General features: G+C 38.7%; 8 protein-coding genes across 8 annotated transcripts; 1 reads left to right on the forward strand and 7 right to left on the reverse strand. All coding sequences in view use genetic code 12, as the record gives it.

Annotated features, from left to right (window-relative positions):
* On the reverse strand, window positions 1-1,629 carry CWT1 (Cwt1p; the record flags this gene model as incomplete). Its single annotated transcript, XM_049322229.1, has 1 exon — window positions 1-1,629. One exon carries the CDS (start codon window positions 1,627-1,629, stop codon window positions 1-3), a length of 1,629 nt encoding a protein of 542 aa, XP_049181664.1.
* Window positions 1,630-2,009: 380 nt separating this feature from the next.
* KGF56_001139 (uncharacterized protein) lies at window positions 2,010-3,590 on the reverse strand (the record flags this gene model as incomplete). Its single annotated transcript, XM_049322230.1, has 1 exon — window positions 2,010-3,590. One exon carries the CDS (start codon window positions 3,588-3,590, stop codon window positions 2,010-2,012), a length of 1,581 nt encoding a protein of 526 aa, XP_049181665.1.
* Window positions 3,591-4,225: 635 nt separating this feature from the next.
* Window positions 4,226-7,708, reverse strand: KGF56_001140 (DNA-directed RNA polymerase III core subunit; the record flags this gene model as incomplete). Its single annotated transcript, XM_049322232.1, has 1 exon — window positions 4,226-7,708. One exon carries the CDS (start codon window positions 7,706-7,708, stop codon window positions 4,226-4,228), a length of 3,483 nt encoding a protein of 1,160 aa, XP_049181666.1.
* A 302-nt stretch (window positions 7,709-8,010) lies between these two features.
* KGF56_001141 (TFIIH/NER complex subunit) lies at window positions 8,011-9,525 on the forward strand (the record flags this gene model as incomplete). The annotated part of the gene is made up of 1 exon (XM_049322233.1): window positions 8,011-9,525. The coding sequence occupies one exon, from the start codon at window positions 8,011-8,013 to the stop codon at window positions 9,523-9,525; it is 1,515 nt and encodes a 504-aa protein (XP_049181667.1).
* Window positions 9,526-9,695: 170 nt separating this feature from the next.
* On the reverse strand, window positions 9,696-12,191 carry RNR3 (Rnr3p; the record flags this gene model as incomplete). Its single annotated transcript, XM_049322234.1, has 1 exon — window positions 9,696-12,191. One exon carries the CDS (start codon window positions 12,189-12,191, stop codon window positions 9,696-9,698), a length of 2,496 nt encoding a protein of 831 aa, XP_049181668.1.
* A 458-nt stretch (window positions 12,192-12,649) lies between these two features.
* Window positions 12,650-16,380, reverse strand: KGF56_001143 (S9 family peptidase; the record flags this gene model as incomplete). Its single annotated transcript, XM_049322235.1, has 2 exons — window positions 12,650-13,108; window positions 13,393-16,380. 2 exons carry the CDS (start codon window positions 16,378-16,380, stop codon window positions 12,650-12,652), a joined length of 3,447 nt encoding a protein of 1,148 aa, XP_049181669.1.
* Window positions 16,381-17,128: 748 nt separating this feature from the next.
* On the reverse strand, window positions 17,129-17,992 carry KGF56_001144 (mitochondrial 2-oxodicarboxylate carrier; the record flags this gene model as incomplete). Its single annotated transcript, XM_049322236.1, has 1 exon — window positions 17,129-17,992. One exon carries the CDS (start codon window positions 17,990-17,992, stop codon window positions 17,129-17,131), a length of 864 nt encoding a protein of 287 aa, XP_049181670.1.
* A 1,443-nt stretch (window positions 17,993-19,435) lies between these two features.
* Window positions 19,436-20,338, reverse strand: KGF56_001145 (uncharacterized protein; the record flags this gene model as incomplete). Its single annotated transcript, XM_049322237.1, has 1 exon — window positions 19,436-20,338. One exon carries the CDS (start codon window positions 20,336-20,338, stop codon window positions 19,436-19,438), a length of 903 nt encoding a protein of 300 aa, XP_049181671.1.
* Between the last annotated feature and the right edge of the window lie 4 nt (window positions 20,339-20,342).

Genomic DNA, 20,342 nt, shown 5'->3' on the forward strand with positions numbered 1-20,342 from the left:
TCATGGATCAATAGGTATAAAGTTCCCCACAATACAGCTTGGAATATTATATCGATCTCGCCTAATTGTAAAGCTGAAACAACATGTTTTTCTCTTAATACCATCTTTTGTTCTCAAGTTACAACTCGTCAACACTGCTTTCTGACCTTTGTCAAAAGCAATAGCTCCGTACTTCTCCCAAAAATTAACAGCACTCTCCTCGCTCATGAGCTCATAAATGGCCAACTTCCCATCTTTCAAATCATCGGTTGTGACTCCAACCAATGAGGCAAACTCTTTATTGCCACGATAAATCTCCCCTGTTCTCCTCCATAAACAAGCAGGTATTGCCATGGATGTGAACACTCGATCATAATCCAATAACATTCTTTCGAAACTTTCTTCAACTAGTACCAAATCAACATCTTTCAAAGTTCGAGCAATAGCGCGAAATGCAGGTCTAAATATCGAGAGCGGTTTCAAGATTCGCTGACGACTAGATATATTCATGTAATTATCCATGTATCTTTGCAACCTAGCATACCCCTTAGCGTAGTTATAAGGTTGTAACAAACCCGCCTCTAATTTTGCTTTGATAACTTGTTTTAATCTCTCTTCAGGAGAGATTTCTGTGGTTGGATCAGCAGCTGTGAGGAAAAACTTGTCCCTCGCCGAGTCGGATATCACTGGTTGCGCAGATTCTGGTTTCGGTGACATTGCTGTTTTTTCTTGTATCTTGGGTTGTGAATGTGATGATTGCTGTTGTATATGCTGTTGCTGCTGTTGCATATGTTGTATATGTTGTTGTTGTTGTTGTTGCTGCTGCTGTGGTTGCTGGTGTTGTTGTTGCCGCTGTTGCTGATGTTGTTGTTGCTGCAGATGCACCAACTCCTCATTAAACGTCTGCCCGAATAAAGCAGCATTTGGCGAGAGTCCTAATACATTGTTCAAATTTGCATTATGATTGCCGCTATTCACATGATAATTGTTATTGTTGTTGTTACTAGTGTTGTTGTTATTAGTGTTGTTACCAAAGTTTAAAATCCCATTTGGATCATCATTCAACGCACCATTGACCAACTCGGGATCATCGATCATGGAAAGAAAGTCATTTAACGAGCTGAACTCGCTTCCAGCATGTTCGGAATAAAACAACGGTTCCTGATTATAAGGGAATGTTTGAGATAATATCGAATTTTTAGAAGGTCTGGGCACAGGGTTGAACTGTAGAGAAGGTGGTACTGACATCGACGGCGATGACAATTGCACCTGTGGTTGCTGCTGCTGCTGCTGCTGTTGCTGTGGCGGCTGAACCTGTTGTTGCTGCTGTTGCTGTTGCTGTTGCTGAACCTGCTTAACTTTCGCAAAAGGCACCTCTTGAGTTGGCGGTGAGGCAAATGTATTTTCTCCTTCACTTTGAGTTCGCCTCAAAGATGCAGCTTTCTTCCTTTGACGGGGATTCGATGGTTCATCATAACAGAGGTGCAGAATACCTCTCTTCACGCACCTTTGACATGGCCGTACTTCGTCACACGTCATATGTGAACGCCTGCAATAAACACATGCTATCTCCAACTTCTTTTTCCTCTTCCTAATCCTTATAGGCTTCGGTGTTACTTCTGTTTTCGGCTCAGCGGCTTCGTTATTCATTGTGGAAGAATGATTTGATTAAAGAGATGAAATATTTTACTGTTGGAGAAAAAAGAAAAAAAAAAGAAAAAAAAAAGAATCAACCAACAACAGAGGGCTTTATATCACCAAGAGCTTTATATCACCAAGAGCTTTATATCACCAAGAGCTTTATATCACCAAGAGCTTTATATCACCAAGAGCTTTATATCACCAAGAGCTTTATATCACCAAGAGCTTTATATCACCAAGAGCTTTGTATACTATCTCAGCCACCGTCGATCACACGAGGTGATAGAGCGATACGAGCTATCACAGGCATCCTTTATTAATGTTTTCTCCTTTCTTTCAACCACTAGTAACCAGTAACCTGCACTTCTTTTGGATTAGGATATTTACTGCTACTTGCCGTTACCTGAGTCGATACTCGTGCTTAACTCTTCTCTGTCAAATTTTGAATTGACATTACATTGATTTAGTAGTGTCAGTGGCCGAGCTATCAATAGCGGTCTTGGTGGTAAAAGAGTAATATTCCCAAGTAATTCTCTCTGTGCTGATTGTAAATGTTGACTAAAAATGCTGGTGGATATATTGGATGGTGGTGGTGGTGGTGGTGGTGGTATTGATGTGGATGCTACTACCTCTCTTCTTTGTTCTGTTGCTGATGACATCTCCAGTGGCTCATCTCCTCTTTCTAAATCTAAAGTTGATCCATAATTTTCTTCTTCTTGACCAGCAAGTAAATTTGACTGTTGTTGTTGCACCAGCAGCAGCAGCAGCAACATTGAGTTGCACAATGGACATATTCTTCTAAAGTTAATAAGCCAATTAGATAGACAATATTGATGGAAGAAATGTTTGCAGTCTAGAACCAAGACTTTTGACTTTAAAGGAATATATTTTTCCAAGCAAATAGAGCACTTGTAAGACTTGAAAAACTTTTCGGGCAGAAAAAGCACTTGTAAAGGTACTTTTGAGTTTTTGAGATCAATGCCCCCAACAATAAATTGATGCACCGATGTAGTGGATCGATTTGGAGAAGATGTTGGCGATTCATAGATTGCTGCAGCGTTGTCATTCTCAATTTCGGGTATCTGGTTTGTTTGACCTGTAGCCTTCAAGTATGTTGAAAAATTTGTCTCTTTTATCAAGTGATCAATGTTGTAGATATAAACAGGAAGATCTCTCACCATTTGCGCATTCTTACGGCTAACCTGAAACTTTTTAATCTTTTGTCCACAAACAATAAAGCAGTAGAAAATAACAATTAATAGTGGTGGCGAAAACACCATGGACATTAAAAGCGTGAACCAACTGCCAAGATACGCGGTTGTAATTCTCAATACTAAGCTTTCTTTCTCCAACAGCTTGAGAAGTTTATAATCCTCAAAAGTGATAAACATGATTGGAGTTTCCAACGAGTAGTCTTGGTTGAATGCATTTGAAAACATCGTAATTAGTCCCTTGTACGGCTCATTATTGGCAATGATTATTGCCGTTGAATCCAATTCCGAGTTCAAAATGTTTGTTACCTTATCCACAAACGTACAATCTCCTCGTAAAACAATCAACACTTTATGTCTATACTCTTGTTCATTGTGCAAATCATTCAAGTCAATCTCGGTGCATGCATTACTTGGCAATATTCTGTATTTGGACTTTAACTCGTTATTCAAAATGGGGCTAAATGAAGCATACCTACCCACGATTTGGTGTGTCGTCAAATTGCCACTGCCACTGCCACTGCCACTGCCACTATCCTCAGATAACCGAGTAGTAGTATTGAACTCCAAAATCGAGTCAATGGGGAAAAATGAATTTATCACATTATCAAAAGGGTGCTCTGGATCCGTTGTTATATCCAACTTTTCAACTTGAGACTCCATTTGCAAAATTCCAAAACGCAGTCTTATCTCTTTTATTGAGTTTCTTAATAAATATGCCACCGATTTGAAATCTAATTGCCCTGACGTTTCACTCATGGCTACAACAAAAAAGTACACTAGCAGCACCACCAAACTTATAAACACAACCCTAATCCTGGGCCGTGATCTTTGCATCATATACCCAAGTGCCATAACCTACACTGTGGAAACAAGCATAGCTTCTCTGTATTCCCTTCAATCTAGTTCTTTCTAGTAAAAGAATAAAAATAGATCTCATCAATCTACAGAGAGAACTAAAAGAAAAAATAAAAATTAAAAAAGGCTAAAAATGAACCCCCCTAGAAAGCCTAATTCTGCTTTGACGACGAAGGAACACTATCGAGCGAAGCGAGATAGTGGACCATTGACTAGCTGTCACCGATACCTACAGGGTGGCTGGAAGTGGAGATGAAAATTTTTTCTTTACCGTTTCCTCCCTCACTATCGAGCAGAGCTATACAACGCTATCGAGCAGAGCGAGATAGTGGAGCACACCAGCTGCCACCAACACCAGCTGCCACCAACACCAGCTGCCACCAACACCAGCTGCCACCAACACTAGCAAGTTTTCTCTCTCTCTCTAGTTAAAGTTCCCATCTTCTCTACTATCATCACATAGCTAGTCAGTGTGCTCCACTATCTCGCTCTGCTCGATAGCGTTGTATAGCTCTGTTCGATAGTGTCTGTCCTTTTCAAAACACATCAGCTAGTTTCAATCTGGGAGCAATATTCATCGAAAGCAATTCCTGGAATAACAATTTAGCAGCATACGGAATCGTCATCTTTATAATGTTTTCGCTTTCTTTACAAGTGGTACACCACGAATTGTATCCCATTAACCCACACTTGTTGCATATGTCCACTTCAAACGCATCCGATGAAATCATCAACCTCTCAAGTAATAATTGACTTGCTCCATATGCAATAACACAATCACGCTCCATCTCTCCCAATCTTAACCCACCATCTCTTGATCGACCTTCGGTTGGCTGTCTTGTCAAAACAGCCCGTGGACCTCTTGCTCTCGCGTGCATTTTGTCCAACACCATATGCTTCAATTTTTGGTAATAAATAGGCCCAAAAAAGATATAAGCTTGGAGACACTCTCCCGTGATACCAGAATACAACATATCCTTTCCGGAATAAGAAAATCCCTTATCAACTAATATTCGTGACATCTCCTCCAATTTGGAGCCACCGAAACAAGTTCCATACTCTAATGAACCATTCAACACCCCAGCTTTACCTGATATCAACTCAATCATTTTACCTACCGTCATACGTGAAGGAAAACCATGCGGATTCATAATGATGTCCGGCGAGATACCATCATCATTAAAAGGTAAATCCTCCTGCTGTACAATTATACCACAAACACCCTTTTGTCCATGCCTCGAGGAAAACTTGTCTCCTAATTCGGGCCTTCTCGTCTGTCTTAATGCAACTTTTACTAATGCTTGATCATTGTCACTAACTGACATCATGACTTGATCGATATATGATGGTTCAGGACCCTTGTAGTAAGAGGCGGCCTCTCTGTGACTTTCCACAGATGGATTCTGTTGCTGTTGCGGTCCATTCAATGTCGAGTCGCCTGCATTAGTTGGAACCCACTTATTGGCAAACACTTGTCCATTCTCAATCCTACTGCCCACTTCACCAAGCCCATCGGGTCCCAAAGGTTGATGTGGAAAAATGGGCTGATTGTTTTCATCAACTCTCATACCAGATAAAATGTCCTTTGTGTGATTTGAATACTTCTTCAATTGCACTGTATTTTTGCGTACAACTTGACATCGACCAAAACCTCTATCGAGAGAGGCTTTATTGAGCACTAACGCATCTTCAATATCGTAACCAGAATACGACATAACCGCAACAGTTGCATTCTGACCGGCGGGCAACTTATCATAATTTATCAACTCAATAGTCTTTGTTTTCACCATGGGTTGCTGTGGATAAACAGAAAAATATAGCAAAGTGTCAATTCTTCTGAATTGATTATAAGCTATAGCACCAATGGCTTGTTTACCCATCGCACATTGATACGTGTTTCTAGGCGATTGGTTATGATGCGGATATGGAATTAAACCAGCAACAGCTCCAAGCACGGTAAATGGCTCAATTTCCAAATGTGTCGTGTTCGAATTGGGGATGGCACCAATATCTTTCTCGTACAACGCAATCAACGAATCATTTTCTTCATTGACATCTAAATATTCTACCAATCCTTCTCTTAAGAAATCGTCAAATTCCCATTCACCTTTCAACAATTTTGCTATATGCTCTTTTTGTACTTTGGACTGGTTGTTTTCAACTATAATCAACGGACGACAAATACGTCCACCATCAGTGGCCAAATGTACTGCTTGATGATGAATATTGGTGTATATGGAGATAAATGCAGAAACTTTGCCAGCTCTTCTCAATCGACGAAAATCGGAAACAAATTTTACAGGAAATCTAGTCGTTCCAATCAATGTACCATTGAGGTAAACTCCAAAGTTACCATCCATGTGCAAAGTTGCTGAATCTAGGTTCAAAATCAACTCACAACCAAGAGCTACACAAAGCTTTCTTATAGGAAGTTCCTCATCATCAGTTGTGATATGCGTCATTAATGCCAAGTTTTTAACTAACCCACAAGCTTCACCTTCTGGTGTATCTGCAGTACAAAGCATCCCAAACTGAGACGGCTGTAAAGCTCTAGGACCAGAAACTTTTCTCGATTTTTCAAATTGTGAAGAAATACGAGTCATCATCCCCAAGGCTGATATGTACGATAACCTGGATAGGACATGAGTAACACCTGCTCTTTCCATCTTGAAACGCTTCAATGACCAGTTCCCCGTGGATATAGCTCTATTTAAACCCATGGTAATGTTATTTGAGTGTATATGTATAGACAAGAGAGCATCAAACTCTGAAGCACGACTCGGTTTCTTCAAAATCTTGTCAATATTAGCCTTGAAATCGGAGTTGAATTTCTTGAACAAGTCTTCGAAAAGCAATGACATAAGCTGTCCAGCAAGCTCTAATCTTTTATTACCAACGTAGTCTCTATCGTCCACCATTTTGGGGTTGTGCATAGCCATTACAACTCTCCTTGCCATTATAGCTATATAAAGAGCTTTTTCTCTAAATTGCAAGTCTTTGACAGTCAAATGCGCAATGATTGTGATGGCAATTGCCTCGATACCTTCCTGGATTTGTGACAACTTAGCCGCACCTGCTCTTCTCATCGTTTTCACTCGTTTACCCAAATATTGTAGTGCTTGTCGTTGGGTAAATACACCTAGCTTGGCAGCCTCTTCAAAGTTGACAACAAATATATCTTGATAACTAGGGTTTGAACCACATACTAATTGTAATATTTCAAGATCAGATGTGATGCCTGCTGCTTTCAACACAATCACAATAGGGATATCCTCGCTAATAGAGTTATGTTTTAAATATATCTTGTCGTGCTTTGTTATCACATAAGTTTTGGATTTTCTTTCATGTGTCGATGATGTCACCGAGGCTTGCACTATGCCCTTTTTTTCGTCAGCTTCAACAATGATTCTATTCTTGGACAACTGCTCTTGAACTAAGATTACCTTTTCCGTACCATTAACGACAAAATATCCACCGGGATCCAAAGGACACTCGTCCACTTGAGCCATTCTTTTCTCGTCCATCCCATCCAACATACACTTATTCGACCTCAACATAATTGGCATTCTCCCAATCTCCAAATCGTTGTGTTGGATTATTTTGGATCCTCTTGTATACAACACGTCAACGTAAATGGGCGCGCTGTATGTCAAGTCTCTCAATCTACACTCATGTGGCGGTAATATCACTTCTTTGGTGCCTGGCTTCGAAGTAGACTTGTGTCCAACTCTAATATCCGTATACTCGATATAAAACGTCTCATCCACATCAGATCGTACCATTGAGTTTGCCTGCAAGATCTTTTTCAAATCAACATCAACAAAGTAATTGAACGAGTCCAAATGCTGCTTAACTAAACCCTTGATTTTTAAAAATGCCGGCAAAAGATTCCATTTATCCTCGGCCGTGTCGATCTCATCTTCTAACCGTTTACCCTTATACACAGGTCTTAGTAACTCATCGAATGCCGTATCTGTCTCCGACTGTCCAGCATTTCTCACCTTCTTCTTTAAAGGCATCTTGGGCAGAAAATGAGGCTGGTAAAAAGATATCTTGTTTTCAACTTGACTTATCTGATCTCATCGCAGGATCAAGTTTTTCATTTTATATATTTTTTTTTTTTTTTTTTTTTTTTTTTTTTTTTTTTGTTTTTGGTTCTTGCTCTTGCGATGATGTAACAAGAAGCTACAATCTAAGGTTAAGGTTTAACGTTGGTACAACTGAGAGATAGATCTCTCTCCCTTGATTCAAGTTGGTTAACGGGGTTTATTTTGTCTTGCTGATATCAAAAAAAAAAAGAAAAGAAAAAGAAGCTGTTATTATGACGACGTCCAATCTATTTAAAGCGACGGTTAACGAATATTTGGAAGACCTACCAAAGACGGTCCAATCGAAGCTTTTTGAAGCTCCAGCAACTTGTCTTTCAATATACCGACTTTTATCGCCTATGGCGAAATTCTACATTATGTCAATGATATTCAATGAGAAACCCATACCTGTAAGGGACTTGAACAAATGGTGTAAACCTCTGGCGAGAAAGCTTGAATTTGAGGCACTAAAGCGGCTAGAATCGCTACATCTAATAGAGTATGATAGCAAGGGCACACATATTCGTTTAAACTCGATTTTCCGTTCAAATTTTAGAGATTGCCTTACTGGGTCACAAGATCCTAACGCATTTGGCAGTGTAGACACCACTGTTGATAAACACAAGGTGGACGTGGCATTTCTTGATTCGTTTGCTACACAGAAATGGGAGAGTATATTGCATTTTATGGTGGGTACAGAGGGTACAAAGGCTCCATCGAAATCAGTATTGAGCTTGCTCCGACTAGGAGGGTTAATGGAAGGGCAAAACAATAACTTGAATATCACAAACACCGGTTTTCAGTTTTTGTTACAGGACATTAATGCACAAATTTGGACACTTTTGCTCCAATACTTGAATCTCACACAAGAACTAAATATGAACCCGGTTGATGTGTTAAACTTTATTTTCATTTTGGGGTCTCTAGAGTTGGGCAACAGCTATCTAGTTTCAAGCTTGAGTGAAACACAGGTTAGCATGCTTGCAGATTTGAAAGACTACGGATTGGTGTATCAGAGAGTCGACACGTCTAGTCGTTTTTACCCCACACGACTTGCAACGACCTTGACCTCGGATTCATCAGCGCTAAAGACCCCTTCTATGGCTGTTGAACAAGTCTTGGATAAAAGCGAGGGAGACGCTATGTTATCATCGCCAAATACGCGAGAATCAATTATCATTGAAACAAACTTTAAGTTGTACGCCTATACTCAATCGCCCTTGGAAATTGCCATTTTGAACCTATTTGTACAATTGAAGACAAGGTTCTCCAATATGGTATGTGGCCAAATAACCAGAGAATCGATACGTAACGCATTATACAATGGAATAACAGCTGATCAAATCATCAAGTTTTTGGAAATGCATGCCCACCCTCAAATGTTGTTGCTTGCAAAAGAGAAACTAGATAAAAAGTTGGAATTCGATGCGAGCCACAATATTAACACTGCAGGGGGAGCCCCTCAAAGTAAAGCAGATGGATCTGTATCACAACAACATAAATTGGAAGTGCTCCCTCCTAATGTCGTTGACCAAATCAAATTATGGCAATTGGAATTGGATAGAATACAAACATTTGACGGATACTTGTTCAAAGATTTTGCAAATCAACAAGAGTTTGAAATTTTGTCAAACTACGCAACCGAATTAGGAGTACTAATTTGGTCTGACAAAATAAAGAAGAAATTTTTTGTAACTAAAGATGGTATGTCCCAAGTTGCCGATTTTGCAAATAGAAAATTGCGATGAAGCTAGAAAGCAAAGAGAAGGAAGAAGTATTAAAAAAATAAATAAAAACGGGTGGGGGTAGGGCAATGAAAAGAAAGACTTTATTCGTTTTTCCTTTTTATCCCTGAAAAGCTAATTACAAGTTTATATACCAAAAAAAAAAAAAAAAAACCCACTAAAAAGTCGTTATCCTAAGCAGAACAAGACTCACAACCTTCCAGGTCTCTAATATCACAAGCTATGGGGGTAGAATCATGTATATCGTACAGTTCCAGGTGCAGTTCGATGGACACTTCCGAATCAGGCGTGCCATAGTCCAGGGACTTGTATTTCTTAACCAGTGCTGTCTCAATATACTTTTTCCGTTTCAAGTTTTTCTTTGTCATTTCTTGTTCATTTACCAGAGCCGCTTTTTCACAGTCTACCGTAAATTGAATTGCTCTTGAAGCAGCTTGTGTGCGCAAATAATACATACCTGTTTTCAATCCTTTTTCCCAAGCATAGAAATGACAACTGGTCAACTTACCTATTGTTGGATTTTGAAGGTAAATATTCATACTTTGCAGCTGATCTATAAATTTGGCTCGATCTACTGCCATGTCAATGATATCTTTTTGTTTAAGTTCCCAAACTGTTCTGTATAGTTTTTTTAAGTCATCGGGTATAATTTTAATGCCTTGTACGGAACCACCATCCATAATAATCTTACTTCTCATTGCAGAATTCCAAATACCTAAATCTATCAAATCTTTTATCAAGTACTTGTTAACAACTTGAAACTCTCCAGACAATACTCGACGATTGAATAAATTTGAAGTGTAAGGCTCAAAGCATTCACTAAATCCCAAAATCTGAGAAGTGGAAGCAGTTGGCATAGGGGCTATCAATAGCGAGTTTCTCATACCATGTTTGATCACATTATCCTTTAAAGTATTCCAATCGTCGTACAACTCTGAAGGAGTATGGTCCCAGAGATCAAATTGGAGCTTTCCCTGTGACGCCGGGGATCCTTCAAATGTGCTATAGGGACCGTCTTGAATAGACATTTCAACAGATGCTTCTACTGCAGCATGGTATATTGTTTCAAATATCTGTATATTCAATTTCTTGGCTTGTGGAGAGTCAAATGGTAATCTCAACTCTAAAAATAAGTCAGCCAAACCTTGTACACCTAATGCAACAGGACGATTCTTTTTGTTTGATCTTGCAGCTGACTCTACTGGATATTTAGTTACATCAATCACCTTGTTTAGATTTCTAGTTGCCACTTTAGTAACGGAATGCAATTTTGGAAAATCAAATTCTATGCCTTCTCCTAAAGTTTGTAAAAACGAAGGTAATGCCAAGGACGCGAGATTGCATACGGCCGTTTCTTCTGGAGAAGAGTACTCGATAATTTCACAGCACAAATTGGAGGACTTTATTGTACCCAAATTTTTTTGATTCGATTTTTCGTTGCAAGCATCCTTGTATAGCATAAATGGTCCGCCCGTTTCCGTTTGAGACTCCAATATCGCTAACCATAACTTTTGCGCTTTGATAGTTCGACGTGCTAAACCCTGTTTCTCGTACTTTTCATAAAGCTCTATAAACTCTTTGCCAAACACATCGCTTAAACCTGGTGCTTCATATGACGAGAATAACGACCAGTCACCACCGCTTTTAACGCGTTGCATAAATAAATCAGGAATCCACAAGCCATAGAACAAGTCTCGCGTACGTTGCTCTTCATTGCCATGATTCTTTCTCGTATCTAGTATATCAAATATATCTGCATGCCATGGCTCTACGTATATAGCAAAAGCTCCTGGTCTTTTGCCTCCCCCTTGATCAACATACCTTGCTGTATTGTTGAACACTCGCAACATCGGTACCAACCCACTAGAAGTACCGTTTGTGCCTGCAATGTAGGAACCACTCGCCCTAATGTCGTGAATGTGAATACCAATCCCTCCAGAAGCTTTTGATATGAGTGCCGATTCATGTAAAGTTTTGTAGATTCCATCTATTGAATCATCCTTCATCGCCATTAGAAAACAGGAAGATAAGTAGTTGAACTGACTACCTGCATTATATAAAGTCGGCAGCGCGTGTATAAAGTATTTTTGAGACATCAAGTCATAAGTTTCTTTAATGGAATCAAGATCCGTCATATGGATTCCAATCGATACTCTCAAAAACAATTGTTGCGGCGTCTCGGCAACTTTACCATTGATTTTTAACAAGTATGAATTTTGCAACGTTTTGATACCAAAATATACAAGGTCAAAATCCCTCTCCAGGACAATAATGCTGTCAAAAAACTGTTTATTCTTAACAACGATTTCATAAAACTCTTGAGAAACTGGGCAATAAACTTTTCCCTCCATTGGTTTATAATTTCTTAGCCTCTCGACATTTTCACTGAATGAAAAGGGAATCTGTTTATGGAGAAACGCCACCTCTACCCTCCCAGCTAGTATAGAGTAGTCTGGATGATATATCACTCTACTAGCTATTACTTCTGAAGTAAACGTGTAAAGCTCCTCTACAGTCAAAGTGGCTGGTAGACCTTTCAAAATTGTATCAACAATTTCATCAATCTTTATAGACTCAGAATCTAAACCCTTGCACAAGTCCTGCAAAAAGTGGGCTATGTTTTCTCTTTTTAGCTCTTTTGATGTGCTATCTAGCGCTTTATCCAACATTCGATCCTCTCTTGAATACTTGGGGTCTTGGAAAAGGGACACAAAAGCCTTTCTCTTTATTGCGTTCCTATCAAGACCAAATGAAAAAAATGTAATAAAATTCCACGAAAAAAAAATTGGTATAGATTTGAAAAATGCGCTATCAAAGTCATCACAAAAATCAAAAGTTGACTCCACTATCAAGCAGAGCGAGATAGTGGAGCAACCCTGACAGACACAACAGACACTGAGCAACACTGACAGACACTGAACAATACTGACAGACACTGAGCAACACTGACAGACACTGAGCAACTTTGAGCAACACTGAGAAACATTGAGCAACACTGACCAACACTATCTCGCTTCGCTCGATAGTGTCGCACGATAGTGTCGCACGATAGTATCGCTTGATAGTGTCTGTGTAGACAGTGCTGCTCCACTATCTCGCTTCGCTCGATAGTGTTGCACGACAGTGTTTACTCAAACACTAGCTCATAATCTAGACCCAAGATCTTATATAAATTTTTCATTGTAAAATCATCACTAAAATCAGGCATTTCTTCTTCTTCTTCAATAGGAGTGCCTTCTTCATCTAACCCATATGAACCATTAAATTCTTGCATAATACACTCTTTTTCTTCTTCGTCAACCTTTCCCAACTCCAACTCCAACTCCAACTTTTGGTAAAGCATTAATCTCGCATCTTCTAATCTACTTGCAGCCAATTCCTTTTCTCGCAGCCACTCTTGTATTTGCCATTGTTTAAACCCCCCCATTCGCGCAAATTTTATCGATTGCTCGTTATACAAGTAATTCGAAGCCATTTGTGCTACTGTTCGCCAGTGGTTAATCAATTTCTCGATTCTATCTTGATCTTGGAGGTATCTCTTTGCCTTTTCCAAGGTATCTTTTTGCAACCTGCTATTCCGAATAGCCTTGTCCAACTCCTCCTCCTTTCGAGATTTTCTAACAAGTAGACACACGGGCTTGGAAACTAAAAAAATAGAAGAAAAAAGGAAGAAGATCAGTAACTACACGCTACATCTTTATAAACCATATTCCTGTCAGAAACGTACTTTTATAACTCTTAATTTTGGGCTTAATCATGATTTTTGCAACAATTAGATGCCATGATATAGATGAAGAAAAAAGATAGAGAAAGAGAGAGAGAGAGAAAAAAAAGTGAGTTTGGTATATTTATAACATAGATAGATCATACTGATTGATTGTCAAATTTACCATTAAAGGCGTTTTGTAGCCAATGTAGAATCTTTCCATAGACCATTTCTCCGGCATTGTGGTAGTATATATCGTGATCACTATCGGTAAATATCTGTAAATCATAATTGCTAATACTTTGCATATTGAGCTTGTCTATGAGCCACATAGTATTCTGTAAATGGACATTATCGTCACTTGATCCGTGCATTAAGAGAAACCTCTTGGCACTGCTAACGCTTGCAACATCGTTAATTCTCGCATATTCGCCATAATTAGGGTTCTCCAGAGGTCGGTTCATTATTCTCTCTGTGTAGATTGAGTCATAAAACATCCAATTGGTTACTGGTGCAATAGCAATACCATACTTGAAAATTTCCCCCTTGTCGTGCTCTAATGTCTTTAACGTTGTAAACCCGCCATATGACCAGCCCCAGATAGATACTCGTTGCGTGTTTACAAATTCTTGGTTTGCTTTAATGTACTCAGAAGTAACCAACTTGATATCACGCGCTTCCCAGTACCCAATTTTATTCTTTGCATAGCTTTTATATTTCCAATCGTTGCCACCAGTACCACGAGGCTCGATTTCTAGTACTATTGCATCCAAGGCTGAACTTAAAATTTGAAGAAAATCGATATTGAACTTTTTAAAAACAATTTGAGAACCAGGTCCTCCATAAGTGTGGACCACAATTGGATACTTCTTCTTCTTCTTCTTATTCTCGGGATCAAAGTTTGGGGGCAAGATTTCTCTCACACTTAATGAAACATCATCCTTTTTGATTTTGATTTTTCGAAAATTGACAGTGGGTAGATTTGTGGTTTTTAACTCTTTGGTAAATGCATCCACTTGATTGATTATCGGCTGCTTTTGAATAACTTCTTGCACAGTAAAGAGAGCATCATTATCGTGACCATCATCATCATCATCATTATCATCATCATCATTATCGACAAATTGATCGTGTACTTCAGCCATACTTATTAGTCGTTGCCAAGGCTGGTCAGGGCCATTATACTTCAAATTCAAAAGTCTACCGTTTGGGGAAAATTGCACTGAATAATGACCTTCTTTTGTGATATCTGTCAAGTCCATGTATTTCCCCAGGTTGAGATTTATTCCAATGAGATGCGAGTCCATTGAACTTTTGATATTGCTTAAAAAATAAATGTAATTCTCCCGCTTATCATAAACGGCCTCACTGATTGCTTGGAACTTGCCAAAAACTCGCAGTGGAAAGACAGAAGTAGCATTATCAAAAACAGCCAAGTAATTCATACCATTCTGGACATAATTGTCAATATATTTGTTCCCCAATTCGCCATCAATCACTGTCATTGGTTTCATTTTTTCCACCCAACCACCATAAACAGCAGTGACATTTGCCGAGTGCACGGTTTTAATATCCTTTGATTCGTTTGGACGGTATATTTTCTTTGCAAGAATGGTACTAGTACGATCTGTTTGCTTCATCAAGAAGTTGTCTTTGTCCACCCAAGTTGCTTGATATAAAATAAAGTCCTTGCCTAATGTCTCATCCTTGTCTTGTAATAGATCAACCTTCTGCAGTTCAACGTCATAAACGTGAAGCGTGATGATTGGATTTTGTGATCCCGGTTTGGGATACTTTAAAATAGTTCTTATTGGATATTGGTTGAGACCTTTAGCAGATTTTTCTTCCAACGACTCTTGTTCGTATTGTATTCCAATTTCTGGAGCAGACTTGACGAAATAATCAATACTTACATCTTGCACTTGCGTATCATTTATTTTGGAGAATAGAATCCGTTTGGAATCAGGGGACCACCATGCCATCCTATCAGTGGCAACCACCTCTTCCTCATAGACCCAATCTGGTTTACCGTTGAAAATGTTTGATGATCCATCCTGAGTTATTTGTTGAATATCATTATTAAACAAATCCTGGACAAAGAGATCATTTTCAAATGCAAAAAGGATATAATGGCCATCTGGCGAAAACTGGACATAGTTTAGCTTCTCCAAAGCTTCTTTCTTATCCAGGTCCAAAAACCTATTTCTCAAGCGAGGATCCTCTTGAGTTGGTTGGATCGGCAGATATGTTGATAGTGCTGGGCTATATAACCAATAAAGAGCAAACGTCAGATGTCTCCACTGTTCTGATGTATCAGTTTTAATTAAATGGAGGGTATTTGAATCTGATATACTGGCACTGGGATTCAACACCACTTCCTCGATATAAAAGAAATTGTTTTTGTAAGCAAATTTCCGTGACTCGAGAAAGCTCTTTTCGTAATTGGAGTTGATTTGTTTAACAACAATCAGGTCGGGTTTAGGGTTGAGGTAAAACGCACCGCCTGGACTCTTGGGAAACTGCTGTTCCGTTAACCAAATAATTTCTTCGTTGCGTGTTTGATAGGTGCCACTCCTCCAACGATCAAAAGTCAAGTTTCGAAACTGGGGATTATATTCGCTCAAAGTGATATTGATACCATCACTTATTTGAACTGTAGTTTGCCAAGTAACTTTGGATAATATCAGCGAGGGACTTAGCTGTGAATATAGAATAACACCACTGATCCAAATGGCTAGACAAGCTAACGAGAAAACACCACATATTTTAGTGTTAACCCCTTCTTTTCTATACTTTCGTAGTATTGAATGGAAAACAGGGTCATTATGAAAATCATTAACCGCTCCTCTTTCTATTTTATTGACGTAGCTCTCTAAATCTTGGAAAACTTGTGATGAATGAGAATCTAAAGATTCACGGTTTCCAATATTATCCTCTTCCTCTTCCTCATTCTCACCCAGCTCGTAAGGATTAGTTTGCTCGTCAATTGACGTTGTTGTTTGGGAGTAGTCCCGTTGTTGAGTCATTTCGTACACTTCATATTGAACTCCCTGTTTCGATTCTTCATATTGAGCTCCCTGTTTCGATTCTTTATATTGAGCTCCCTGTTTCGATTCTTCATATTGAGCTCCCTGTTTCGATTGGGCAAACATGGAAAAAGAAGAGGCTCTATCACTATTAATAATCACTTAGCACAGACCACCGACTCATTAATTCATCAATGAAAAATTTCCTCTTCAACTATAAGAGAAACTGCCCAAACTGCTTTTTTCACAGCTCCTCTCCTCAGTCAATGAAAAAAAAAAAAATTACATACAACTTAAAAAGTAAAATATAGAGGTTTCATTACTAAACTGGAAAAAAGGGAAAAAAAATAAGGTTTATATTTTGTATCTACATTGGTAATAAAAAATTGTAATATATGTTCCCTTCTTGAATCAGATTAACTCTGAGAGGTTAAAGGTCAAACCCGTGTGTAAACTGGTCCATACGTCACATCCTTTCAAATACTTATTCTCAACTACCTATACGAGCTCAAACAGGTCAACACACGGGTTTGATAAATTCAAGAAGTAATTGAGGCAAAAGAAAAGAAAAGATTCAGAATCAAAACTGGGGGAGGTTTCAAATTATCAACCTTTTCATCCCTAATCCATGAAAAAAAAAAAAAAAAAAGAAAAAGTTATACAATTGAGAGAGGTGAAAATTAACTTGAAAGTAAATAGGAAATTTTGGGGAAAATACTAGGTGCTACTACACAATCATCTACATTTCACGATTTCACGATTTCATGAACTCACGATTTCACGAATTCACGATTTCATGATCTCACGATTTCACGAATTCACGATTTCATGATCTCACGATTTCATGATTTCATGATTTCACAATTTCTATATTTTACTTTCCTTCACGCATTTTTCTAAAGAAATCCATGCATGTAGTGAAAACAACCAATAATATACCTCCACCAGGACCTAATCTCAAGACTTTTGGAATGAATCCCTTATACAATGCGGCAAATCCTTCTTCTTTTGCTACTATAAGCAATGATGGATATGTCCATCTATATCTTGATGATCCGGCTTGAATTCTTGATTTGACCACATCGAATGGTGTGTTCAATATAGTTCCAAAAGTACCACCAATTGTACCACAAGTCAAATCCACCAAAGTCTTTTGTGTCGTGTCTTTTGGTTTAGGCATTAAACCTTTGACTTGGTGGATACAGCCAAAATAGCCCGCATTCCACCAAATATGTCTCCACAACGTCGACTCAAGTCCCTTGTACAATCCAGCAACACCATTCTTTTGGACGATATCTTTAACAACTTCCCCCATCCCGTTGAATTTTGTAGTTTTGTCTTGTAATCTGATTTTAACCAACTCAAAGGGAACAACAACAAAGGATTCAGTAGCACCAGCAGTAGCACCGGTCAAGATGGCCAATGATTGCGTCATAGTCTTAACGCCAAATGCATTCTTGTAGAATTTTCCCCATTCATCGTTAGCAGCAAATTTTGTAGCTCTCTTTGGTGCTTCCATCAAGATTGGAGCAGATATACCTTTATACAAACGTGAAAATCCTTCCTCTTTGACAATTGTTCTTAAACATTTGAGAGTACCGCCGACTTCACCCGTAGAATCCAATTGCTGCCTAGTCTTGACCACGTCCAATGGATACATTACAAGAATCTCAGAGACACCAGCAACTGCTCCAGAGAGAAACTGGTAGATAAATGGTAATGGTGTAGGTTCCGACATCTTTTTCTAATAATCCTTTTTAGAAGCTCAACCAAAACTAACAATGGTCCTTTGAAGAATTGAAAAAAAAAAGGTGAAAAATTGAAGAAGGTGAAAATATGAAAAAGTGAAAAAGGTGAAAAATTGAAAAAGGGAAAAAGGGAAGAAGGGAAAAAGAGACTATATTAGTAAACACCTTTGGGGTTTTTTTTTCAAGAGTAACAAGAACTCGACAAACTAATATCAATATTAGCGGGAAGATGAGAAAAAAAAATCCAATATTTGGGGAAGAGAAAAACAATATAAAAGAAAAAGGTTATATGGGTGAGGACCCGGTTTCCCCAATGAGTTATCTTTTAATAACTTTTCCTTTTCCATTTTTAACTTTCTGATCCCTTGCAATAAATCACGTGATATAATGGAAAGTAAGCTTTCTCAAGTTTTGATGGACATTGTACTATCGAGCGAAGCGAGATAGTCGAGAAACACTTTGTACCATCGAGCGAAGCGAGATAGTCGAGAAACACTTTGTACCATCGAGCGAAGCGAGATAGTCGAGAAACACTTTATACCATCGAGCGAAGCGAGATAGTCGAGAAACACTTTATACCATCGAGCGAAGCGAGATAGTCGGGAAACACTTTGTAGAGATACCCTGTGGTATTGCCTACTTTTGCCTACTCTTGCCTACTCTTTTCTAGTTAAAGGATTGCCTACTCTTGCCTACTCTTTTTTAGTTAAAGGATTGCCTACTCTTCTCTAGTCTATTAGAGTATTGCCCATTTTTTCACATCAGGGTCAAAGTAGAGGTACTTTAATTTATTTTCTTGGCTACAAATGTTCTACCAAATATTTACTCCTAGAAACTCTCGGAAAATACTTTGTTTAAAGAAAATTGCTGAAAGTGGATAGTATCGCTACTGAGTGTCGCTACTGAGTGTCGCTACTGAGTTTCGGTGGTGGTTAGTTTCGGTGGTGGTTAGTTTCGGTGGTGGTTAGTTTCGGTAGTAGTTAGTTTCGGTAGTAGTTAGTTTCGGTAGTAGTTAGTTTCGGTGGTGGTTAGTTTCGGTGGTAGCTAGTGTTGTTCCACTAGCTCGCTCTCCTCGCTAGTGTCGATAGTGTCGAAATTTCTTTTTTTTTTCTTTTTTTTTGGTTTAAAAAAAAACTTTTCAACACTTTTTCTTTCTCTTTTCCTTCCCTTTCTTCTTCTTCTTCTTCTTTGTGCGGCAGCCAAAGCTTTAACCGTGTTGCTTGTCTGTTCTTCTAATCCCAAGGAGTTGGCGAGCGTCAAGCTTTCTGGCGAGAATAGTTTTCCATACACAAGAAAGATCATCTTAATGCCCTTTCATTAAAAGTCATTAAAAGAATTTAGTGAGGGCTGGTAGATCATACATTTTTTTTTCTTCTTCTTCTTCTTCTTCTTCTTCTTCTTACTCTCCCACCTCATCTCTTTCTCTCTGTTTTCTATAGCCATTGTCCTCTTACTATAGCCAAGGAGAAATTGATAAATATACCTGCTATTATTGCCATCTTTTGACGTTTGTTGAAAATTGTGTCGTCAAGTACAAAGAACACCACGGAGATTATTCCGAGAAATACACCTATGCAAAACCCAAGTAGTAAATCTTCATTTGCGTAAGACTCGTCAAATTCAAGAGGAGGTTGAACGCCTTGTGTCTGCTCAATCATATCTCCACCTCCATTTTGTGTTGCCGTTGTTGTTGTTGTTGTTGTTGTTGCAGCTGTCCCCGTTGTTGCAGCTGCCCCTGCTGTTGCGACACCATCATTATTTGACGTAGATTCTATCCAGCGCTCCTCCAACTCGCGTAACTCTCTTTGCCTATTCTCTATTTCTTCAATATCAGCAATTTCTCGGTTTTGATTACTACTAGTTGCTGCGCTCCCATATAACTGCAGAAACTGTCTTCTCAAATCGCCAATATCCTCTAAAGAGAAACCTTGCTGCAATAACCGGTCAAACCCAATAACATTGGGCGTGGTTGTTACTTCCTGCGGCTTATTATCAATACTATTTTCCTCCAAGAGTTGTGCTTTTGTTAGTTCTTCTCCAACGACACAATGTATGTATATAGGCTCATTTTGATTTAATGATGCTTTTCGTGGTTTCAAAATCTCTTTTTCAAAATCGGTTTTTTCATTCAAGACTCTACCATTGTATATAAGTTTCAAACGCCTTTGAGAACACTGGGGCACTTTACTTCGTATCGACGCTTTTATCCACGTCACATTGATCAACTTGTTGACATCATCCTTGTCGAAATTGACACTGCATGGAATCGACAAGTCTGGGATTTGTTCTATAGATGACAAAGAGTTTGTGAACCTTGTTATTAATGTTATCTTCATGATG

The sequence above is a fragment of the Candida oxycetoniae genome (genome assembly GCF_023343755.2).
Source record: "Candida oxycetoniae strain CBS 10844 chromosome Unknown scaffold3, whole genome shotgun sequence".
Classification (NCBI taxonomy): Eukaryota; Fungi; Ascomycota; class Pichiomycetes; order Serinales; family Debaryomycetaceae; genus Lodderomyces; species Lodderomyces oxycetoniae.